General features: G+C 37.0%; 1 protein-coding gene across 1 annotated transcript in view; it reads left to right on the top strand.

Moving 5' to 3' along the window:
* The window catches only part of SACS (sacsin molecular chaperone), a 77,772-nt gene that overhangs the window by 30,585 nt on the left and 36,556 nt on the right, over positions 1-10,631 (top strand). The window contains exons 5-7 of the mRNA XM_004386560.3: positions 1,658-1,804; positions 4,472-5,957; positions 6,616-6,707. Coding sequence (XP_004386617.1) covers positions 1,658-1,804; positions 4,472-5,957; positions 6,616-6,707 — 1,725 coding nt within the window. The remainder of the gene's footprint in view (positions 1-1,657; positions 1,805-4,471; positions 5,958-6,615; positions 6,708-10,631) is intronic.

The following is a 10,631-nucleotide window of genomic DNA, read 5'->3' as shown; positions in this document are numbered from 1 at the left end:
TTTATCTCTTCATTTGATGTTCTAGGGTTTCAGGATTGTTGATTCTCTGTTTGGCTTAGTTTTTCGGATCTTTGTTGTGGAGGGACGGCGTGGTGTTTGTGCCTAGAGCGCCATCTTGCCGGAAGTCTCCCGATAATCTTTTTTTTTCGTCATATGCCTATTTGCCATATCTTCTTTGGTGAGGTGTCTGTTTCTATCTTTTGTTCACTTTTTAATTGGGTTGTTTTCTTATTGTTCAGTTTTGAGTTATTGGTATATTTTGGTTGCAATCCTTTTTAAATGTGTGTTTTGCAGAGATTTTCTCCCAGTCTGTAGCTTGTTGTTTTCATTCTCTTAACAGTGTGTTTTGAAGAGAAAAATTTTTAATTTTAATGAAGTTCAGTGTTTTCCAATTCTTTTTTTTTCATGGATCGTGCTTTTGGTGATCTAAAAACGCATCACCACACTCAAGGTCATCTAGATTTCCTCTTATGTTATCTTCTGGAAGTTTTATAGATTTGTGTTTTAAATTTAGGTCAGTGATCCATTTAGAATTGATTCTTGAGAAAGGTGTAAGGTCCATGTCTAGATTCTTTTTTTTTTGCATGTGGATGTCCAGTTATTCTAGCATCATTTATTGAAAAGACTGTCCTTTCTCCATTAAATTGTATTTGCCCCTTTGTCAGAGATCAGTTCATTATGTATGTGCGTTTATTTCTGAGCTCTCTAGTCTGTCCATTGATCTGTTTGTCTGTTCTTTGTCCTGATTATAGTAAGTCTTGAAGTTGTGTAGTGTCAGTCTTCTGTCTTGTTCTTTTCACTATTGTGTTGGCTATTCTGGGTCTTTTTGCTTTTCTCTATAAACTTTAGAATGAGTTTGTTATTATCCACAAAGTAACTTGCTTGTGTTTTGATTAGGATTGCATTAATCTGTAGATCAAGTTGGGAAGAAGTGACATCTTAACAGTATTGAGCTGTCCTATCCGTAAACATGGACTGTTTCTCCATTTATTAAGATCTTCTTTGATTTTTTTCCATTAGAGTTTTGTAGAGTTCCCTATATAGGTCTTTAATATATTTTGTTACATTTATGCCTAAGCATTTCATATTTTTGGTGTTAATTTAATTGGTATTGTGTTTTTAATTTTAAGTTCCAATTGTTCATTGCTGGTGTATAGGACAGCAATTGACTCTTGTATATTAACTTTGTATCCTGTCTAACCTTGCTATACTTGCTTACTAGTTCCAGGAATTTTTTTGTTGAGTCTTTGGGATTTTCTACATAGATGGTCATATCATCTGCAAACCAAGACTGTTCGTTCGATTTATAAAAAAATAGTTAAATATGATATTTAGGAACAGATTTTATAAAGTATAGCACATTTTGATTAATTTATTTGTTTGCCTTGTGTTTTTGGTCTAAGTGCTATAACACTCATTTTTTCCTTTTTGGATTTTTGGCCAATGATGCTGTTGTTTTTGCTGATTTTTTACCATTAATTTGTGTTTTATTTTTATTGCAACACCGGTCAGAATTATAATGCAGAATTCATTCACTCCAGTCACTTCTCTCCATCCTGTCATCAGCTAAACAATTCTGAGTAAGGAATATCTTGATAGAAGTGAATACTTGGACTTAATTCTTTCTGAAGACCTGAATGTGCCTTTTAACACCCAGGGTCAGCACTGTATGCATACAACAATGCTGTTTTCACCCCAGAGGACTGGCATGGCATTCAAGAAATAGCAAGAAGCAGGAAAAAGGATGATCCTTTGAAGGTTGGAAGATTTGGAATTGGGTTTAATTCTGTCTATCATATAACAGGTATAGTATTTGGCTTTTCAGTTTTTACACTGAAATATATTTTAGACTGACCTCTGTAATTTATTTGGTCAACTTCAGAGATGATATTATTTTTAAAGACATATTTCCTAAATTTTTCTGTTAGTGGCAAGAAGTATATCAGTGAAATAGTGTGTCTTGAGTTTTCTAAAATTACTGTGGTATGTACACCTATGCTTACTTCACCATGTGATGCTGAAAGTCAATGTCCATGATCCAGTGGAATCAGTCTAAATGTATTAAGTAATTTTACGTTTGGTTTAAAATAGTGCTTTTGAAATGCCTAATCAAAATGGTTTCTCTAAAAAATTTTACAAGAGTCAGATAAACTTATTTCCTCAGATTTTCTTGTATATATTTCTAAATATTAAGAGGTTAAAAGGAGAAAGCATAATACCTAATGATATCGAATAACTGACAAAGTAAAGGTCTTTGAAGTGGCTCTGGCTTCTCAACATTTTTCTCTCATAAAAATTCTGCTCTTAGAATTATGAGTGTTTTAAAGATGACTTTGAATTCATGTTTTGCATCTAGAAAGAATGTGGTTTCTGGTTCACAGTTGCAATAGGAAACTACTCTTGGTATAGACATCTCTAAGAGTATATGACTATTCTTGCAAAATCTAAATTTCTTAGTATTTACTATAATTTCTTTAAAAACATTTTTTTCTGGAACTGGCCCTTGTTGTTCAGTTTCAAACTACTTCTTGCAGAAGAAGGAGGGATTGAGCAGGCAGGACTGTAGGTATCGCTAACTTGACCATATAACTTATCATCCAAACTGGGACACTCTTGAGAGTGTAAGAGGGCAGCATTAATAATTATTCTTGGACAAATGACCTCATCTGGGACGGCACTAGGTAAAGTGACGTAGGGTCACCCTAACTATAGCCCAGTTTAGTAAGCCTATTGCATTTACAGATTTCATATTTGTGTATGCACCTCTTTTTAAGCTCAGCCTCTTAGGTCTCTGACATGTAGTAGTTTTTAGATTTTACTGTGGCACAGATGTGAATTGCACAAGTGTGGAGACTACTGTGCAGGAATGACTAGCACTAGACAGCGTCCCGCTGACTGTCCAGCATCTGCAGCTTGTGTGGGTTTGTTTCCTGTTTGAGATTATGAGCATATTTATGTGGGATAGTATAAACTGGGATGCTGTGTAATGGGCACATAGAGGAGAGTGCCAGAGTGCATTGTAAATAACTTGATGACATGGGGACATTTCCTACTTAAAGTACTCAAGAACTGCTGTTAGGAGCTGGTGATTATGAAAACTGAACTTGCAGTTGACCAGCCATAAAGGTTGACTTCATTGGAATTGTGTTTTACCTGAAGATTAGATACTAAAGTCAGCATGTGAGGCAAAACCGTGTCACCATTTCTCTGGAAAGCCAATAGAAAGGCACCATGGTGAAGAATTTCCCCCAGTGCAGTAGGTCCAGCACATCTTGTTTTTCTGCCAGCATTGAATTATCACTCTGTCCTTGGTTGAAGAACAGGTGAAGCAGTTGATATCTATTTAGGGGTGTCATACAAAAAATTCATATCTTTAAGCAGTTTAATTGGATCCAGCATGGTGAGAGGCAGAGGGAGTCAGACTTATCTGTCCCACTTCAGGGTCCCCCTGGACATATGCGTACTGACTAACTTGGTGGGCAGAATCTTCTGCGTTGTTTATTTCTCTCCTCTTCTTCCAGAAAGTCTCTTGTGGAATTAGTTATTTTGAGCATATGATTCAACTCTGTTCTGTTAATTGAGTTCATATGGCTGTGAGGACTGAGTGCAAATATCCACATACTCTTTACATCTTTTAATTGTTTAATGAGTTTTTGAACATATATTCTAGGTTTTCACAGTAATCATGAAAAGTCTGTATGCCTGGTGCTTATTACAGAATTTAAACAAAAGAGAAATGGTTATTGGGTTGGAGGGGGCAGAGGGTAGGAAGGCAGAGGAAAACCTCACGAAGAGGGTTGAGACTTCATTTGGACTTTTGAGGTAGCTTTGTTTCTGTGTTCATTAATTCGAAAAGACTAACATTGTTCCAGGCGCTGGGGATATAGTAGTGGACCTTTGAGGAGTTTATATTATCTAGTGGACGTGCAAGTTTATAGAAAAGAGAGCCCCTGATGAGATGAGGACACCAGCATGTGCAAAGGGAACGAGTGTGTTTGAATAAACAGCCTCGGCGTTTGTGTTGCCAGGAGAGGATCCAGAGATGAGAGGTCTGGAGCCATGGTGAGGGGTTTGGATTTCATTTAGTATCCATAGGACTTGATGTGGATTTTCTTGGAGAGTAAACTAGGTTATTATTTTTTTTTCTTTAATTTTAGAGAGGCTCTTGTATGGCTTCTTTTGTCTCTCTGTGTTAAACCATGTTACAAGAAAATTCTAAGTGTATGTAGCAAGCTTGATACTAGGAAAATTATGTTATATTTGCTTCATCAGGAATTTCTGACTAATATAACCCATATTTGTAACATTCAAAGAATTATATTTCCAAAGCTAAAGTGAATTAAACTATTTTAGAGTCATTTTATGGATCCTATATTATTTTGATGATAATTATAATTATTCATTATAGTTGTGACTATAATTGCTCATTAAATTTCAGAGGTGATGATGATTGTTGAATTTTTCTTTACAGATGTTCCTTGTATCTTCAGTGGTGACCAGATTGGGATGTTAGATCCTCATCAAATACTTTTTGGCCCACATGAATCTGGCCAATGTTGGAATCTCAAAGATGACAGTAAAGAAATTAGTGAACTTTCAGACCAGTTTGCGCCATTTATTGGCGTTTTTGGAAGCACCAAGGAAACCTTTCTCAATGGCAATTTCCCAGGAACATTTTTCCGCTTCCCTCTTCGCCTACAACCTTCTCAGCTTAGCAGTAACCTCTACAATAAGCGCAAGGTCCTGGAGTTGTTTGAGTCCTTCAGAGCAGATGCAGACACAGTGCTGCTCTTTCTGAAGAGCGTGCAGGACGTCTCCCTGCACATTCGAGAGGCCGATGGAACAGAGAAGCTGATATTTCGAGTGACTGCGAGTGAGAACAAGGCCCTGAAACATGAACGGCCCAACTCCATAAAGATCCTAGGAGCTGCTATCAGTAACTATTGTAAAAAGGTCCCCAGCGATAGCATAACCTGTGTAACATATCCTATAAACATAGTTTTAGAAGATGAGAGCACTAAGGATGCACAGAAAACATCGTGGCTGGTGTGTAATAGTGTGGCTGGTCGAGGGATTTGTAGTAAGCTTGACTCTTTAGCTGATGAATTGAAATTTATCCCACTCATTGGAATAGCCATGTCTTTGTCAAGCAGAGATGATGATGAAAAAGGAGCAACTTCAGATTTCTCAGGAAAAGCCTTTTGTTTTCTTCCTTTACCACCTGGTGAGGAAAGCAAAACGGGTCTCCCAGTTCACATCAGTGGGTTCTTCGGCCTTACGGACAACCGCAGGAGCATAAAGTGGAGAGAGCTGGACCAGTGGAGAGACCCTGCAGCCTTGTGGAATGATTTCCTTGTTGTGAATGTGGTTCCGAAAGCTTATGCTACTCTGATCCTAGAGTGCATAAAACGTCTGGAGACAGAAAAAAACTCCGATATCCCCCTGTCGGTTGAGATTATTTACAGGCTTTGGCCTGATATGAACAAAGTGAAGGTGCACTGGCAGCCAGTTTTAGAGCCTCTGTTTAATGAGCTGTTTCAGAACGCAGTTATGTATTCAATCAGTAATCAGTGGGTGAAGTTGGAGCAAGCACACTTCTCAGAATTGGATGAAAGTTTGGAACACACAAAAACTGTGCTCAACTACCTCCAGAGCTCAGGGAAGCAGGTTGCCAAGGTGCCGGCAAACCTTGCTGCCGCGGTTCAGGTGACTGCCTCCAGTGCTAAGCCTGTGAAGAGGGTGACACCTGCGCTGGTGCGGCAAGTGCTGCGGAAGTCATCGCACTTGGGCAGCGCTGCAGAAAAGCTCCACCTCCTAGAATTTGTGCTTTCTGATGAAGCTTACAGCGAACTGCTCGGACTGGAGCTTCTGCCTTTACAAAATGGGAATTTTGTTCCCTTCTCCTCATCTGTATCAGATCAAGATGTTATTTATATTACCTCAGAAGATTATCCAAGGTATATCGTCGACACCTTTAAAATCCTTGTTTACTCTTAAAGGCCCCCTTCCCCCTCCCAATGTAGAATCCTTTATTGTAAAATCCATCAGTTAGCTATGTAGATTTTATAGTTTGGAAGAATTTTGAAGATATAATTTGTTAAAATATTAAAGAATACATTTTTATGTTCTAAAGGAACAGCATTCAGATGTCTATAGGTTAAAAAAAGTTTTCCAAGCGATTGTTTTCCTTGGGAATTTCAGTGACAGACACTGAAAAACGATGATTATAAAGTGCTAACAATAACTAGATGAGATTAGTTATTTATTTTGATGATAATTTATATTAAATAATTCTTTATAACTCTGAGGGTGTGTTGACATCTCAGAAAATATAAACCCCCCCCCAAAACCTGTTGCCGTTGAGTTGATTCCAACTCATAAAATATAGTTAATTTTATTCTACGGTGTTTAGAATGTTTCTCAATTTGGATATAGTGCATGGTGTCCTCACATTTTTAAGGAAAGCTTAATGTTTGATCAAAAAGTATTGTAATTTGATTTATGCATTAAATTTTATCTAAAATAGCAGGTTTAACTTGAAATTCTATGTTTAAATTTCTCTAAAAATTATTAGAAAATTTTAATAATATTGCTGTATTTTTTTTCACTTATTAGGTCCCTTTTCCCAGGTCTTGAAGGAAGATTTATTTTGGATAACTTGAAGCCTCACATTCTAGCTGCTTTAAAGGAAGCTGCCAAAACCAGAGGTATTATAGGTTTTTAGTTTTTTTTTTAAATAAATCTGATTATAAAAATATAAACAATTTTTGTAAGTTTTCTGTGAAGTTGCAGTGATATGAAATTGCCAATATTTATCCATTTTAGACCTATGAAATCAACAATTTCATATGGTTCAGCCTAATATAATTGTTATATTTTAAGATGTTTCAATAGCCATTCTGACTTCTGACGTCTAGAAAATCCAAAGCTAACACTGCATTTAAAAATCTCTTGTATCTGGTACAATGGTGTGTATTTATGGCAATAAGATCTTAATGCCCAGTGTAGTGCTTTACTGCTTTTCATGTGCTTTCCCATTTCTTTTCTCATGTGCCCCTCAGCCTCATAACTTGTAGCCTTCTATGGTAATGAGGATGCTTCTTGTTAGTTCAGTTTCACAGACAGGAAGGAAAGAGGGTAAGTTCAGGTCTTCATCTGAAGAGTCCCTGGAAGTCAGGTCTTCTGCCTTGTCAGCAGTGGCTCTCTTTCCCATACTACTGTGACCTCCACAGTTTTGTGTGACTATTCCGGATTTGTGTTAGATGTGACCCGCTTCAGGGACATGACAAATTCTGTTGTTGTTGTTACATGCCATCAAGTCGGTTCTGACTCATAGTGACCCTGTGTACAACAGAACGAAACACTGGCTAGTCCTGTGCCATCCTCACAATTGTTGCTATGCTCTGTAACTGTTAGGAAGGAGAATTCTTTGGTGTCTTAGTAGAGTGATGAGTGTTCCTTATTGAGAATTCAGTTTTGGAAAATATTAACTAATTGGGAAAAAAAAATCACCATGCTTCTAAGTTTATTATTATCTTTCAATTTTTGTGAGCATCCTTCCCCTTGTAAAACTAGTTAAGAGCTCAGCTGCTAATCAAAAGGTTGGCAGTTCAAATCCACCAGGTGCTCCTTGGAAACCCTATGGGCAGTTCTACTCTCCTATAGGGTCGCTATGAGTCGGAATCGACTCGACGGTAACAGGTTTGGTTTTTTGTTTTGGTTTGAGCTTTTTTTTCTAAGTTAGATATTGATTTGCAGAAATTCTAGATTTGTCCTACTGATTAAGGTTATAAAACATATTCTTTGTGATAGGTCTTTTAAAGTACAGGTAGTCCCTGACTTACCACAGGGCTCTGTTCTGATGACTCCGTTGTAAGTCGGTTCTGATGTAAGTCAAATACCTCCTTTTTCATTTCAAAATACAGTGTTTTGACAGTAAATCATAAAATTAAACATCTGGGAGTGAACATCTGAGCATGATAACATCAGCAAATTATGTGTGGCGACATTGTATGTAGTACATATTACTGATGATAAAATGTACTAAAAAAAAGACAGTAGTAAGTGTGGTTCATTGTAACTTGCACATTGTAAATCAGGGACTGTTGTATATATGCTTGTTTTCTTTTCAAATATTTTTGGGAAAAGTTGCTAATATTTGTGTATCTTCTTTATTAATTTATATACAAGCCTAAGGAATTGGAATGGGAGGAGGCAAATTGAGGATGGAGTTAAAAAAAAAGAGAGACAAATGTTACTTACCATAAGGGCTATGTAACTGTGAAATAGTAACTGTGAGACTAATTTTTTCCAATATCTAGATGACTCATTTAATTAAGAATTGTCGTCTTCAAAGTAGCCTTTTTGGGAGGCTAAGCACTAATTCCTGTAACTCTGCTATTCTTTACTCCAGCTTTGGAAATTCCCCCTCCCCCCATCTATTTATTATATTCTTGTTTTAAAACTTTATATCGAAGTATAATATACATATAGAAAAGTACACATATAAATAAATGTAGTCTCAATGATATTTTACAAACTGAATCCACCTGTGTAACCAAGTTCTAAAAGCAGAAGGTTACCATCACCCCCAACAAACCCCCCTTGTACACTTTACAGTCACACCCACCTAGGGGTGCCCATTATTCAGACTTTTAACAGCATAGATCAATTTAGCCAGTTTTTCTACTTTATATCAACGGAATCATACAGTATGCACTCTTTTATGCCAGACTTCTTTTACTTGTTATGTTTGTGAGACTTCATATTGTTGGCTCTCGTTGTAGATCATTCTTTCTCAATCCTGTTAGAATTCACTGTGTGATGTATTACTTTCTTTTGAAGAGAGTATTTGTGTTGGTAGCAACAAGTTTCTGACGATTCATATGAATTTGGAAATCAGCCAAAAGTTATTCAGAACCAAATCAGGTAAAAAAAGGAAGAAGGCCAAACAGTAATACTGTTTTTGTTCAGAAATTTTCAAATTCCCTGTGGCATAGAACAGCACCACAGTGAATAAGCTGATCACTGGCCACTGTATGTTCTCATTTGCAAAGTCAAAGCACCACTTTTCTGGAATACCAGAATAAATTAATAATGATTTATTTATGTTTTGAAATCTAGGTTTACTTACCAAAGACATTTTCTAGTTAGTTTTTAAATTTTTCTAATTTTTTTTAATTGTGTAGAATATTCATGTATCAGTAGTTCCAATGTCAAATTGACAGAACAGAGTAAATTCAGAGAGGTCTGTCTGGGCTCCACCCTTGTCACCCCACTGTTCCCTTCCTCTGCCTATTGGTAACCATTTTTGTTAGTTTTTGGTTTATCTTTCTGTTGTTTCTTTTTGATAATTCGAGCAAAAGTGTTTATATATATTCTTATTTTCCTTTTCTTTCACAAAAGATAGCCTACTGTAAGCATTGTTTTGTACCATGCTTGTTTTCATTTAATATATATTCTGGAGATTGCTCCTTCTAAAGCAGTATATAAAGTCCTCCTCACTGTACCATGGTTTATTTAACTAATCTCCTATTGATTGATATTTGGGTTGTTTTTAGACTCTTGCTATTACAGACGATGCTGCAATGACGGTGTTTTGCAAATGTCATTTCAAATTTTTGTCAGTGTGTCTTTGGACTAGATTAGAAATACAATTGCAGGGTCACAGAGTAAATGCATGTGCAGTGTTGCTAGATTCTTCCACGCTCCCTCCCATGGCACTCTGCCATTCGGCATTCCCACCAGCCATGTGACGGTTTCCACATGGCTAGGCCCACACATTGTACTTCGGCTTGTGGATTTTTGCCATCTGTTAAGTGAGAAGTAATCCCTCAATGTGATTTTAATTTGGCTTTGTCTTTCTATGGAGGAAACTGAGTATCAATTTTATATGTTAAAGGGTGTTTGAAGAGCTCTGGTGGCACAGTGGTTAAGTGCTTGGCTGCTAACCAAAAGGTTGATGGTTCAAACCCACCACCCGCTCCATAGGAGAAAAATGTGGCAGTCTGCTTCGTAAAGATTTACAGCCTTGGAAACCCTGTGGAGGCAGTTCTGTTCTGTCCTTTAGGGTTGCTATGAGTTGAGATTGACTCGACAGCAGTGGGTTTTGGTGTTGGAAAGCTGTTTGCATTTTTTTGTGGTGGACTCTGTGCATACTGATTTTTTCCATTTTTCTATTGTGTTGTCTTTAGCTTCCAAATTTTCAGAGGCATTTACTCTTTTTTATTATAGTGATATACTTACAACAAAACATACGATAGTTCATCAGTTTCTACATGAACACTTCAGTGACATTGGTTATATCCCTCAAGTTGTGCAACCTTGCTACCTTTTTCCGAAATTATCCCATTGCTATTAACATACTTTCAGTGCATTCTAAGGAAAAATTCCCACTTTCCCCTCCCTTGTGCCCCTGGTAACCACTCGTTGATGGACATTGTGGTTGTTTCCAACTTTTGACTATTGTGCATAGTGCTGCAATGAAAATTAGTGTACATATGTCTGTTCGTGTCACTGCTTTCAGGCCTTTTGGGTATATGCCTAAGAGTGGAATTGCTGGATCGTGTGTTAGCTCTATGTTCAACTCTTTGAGGAACTGCCAAACTGTTTTCCACAATGGTTGTATCAAC

The sequence above is a fragment of the Trichechus manatus genome, unplaced genomic scaffold (genome assembly GCF_000243295.1).
Source record: "Trichechus manatus latirostris isolate Lorelei unplaced genomic scaffold, TriManLat1.0 scaffold00168, whole genome shotgun sequence".
NCBI classification, from domain to species: Eukaryota; Metazoa; Chordata; class Mammalia; order Sirenia; family Trichechidae; genus Trichechus; species Trichechus manatus.
Note: the sequence above shows the minus strand (reverse complement) of the source record. Positions and strands in the feature narration are given on the sequence as shown.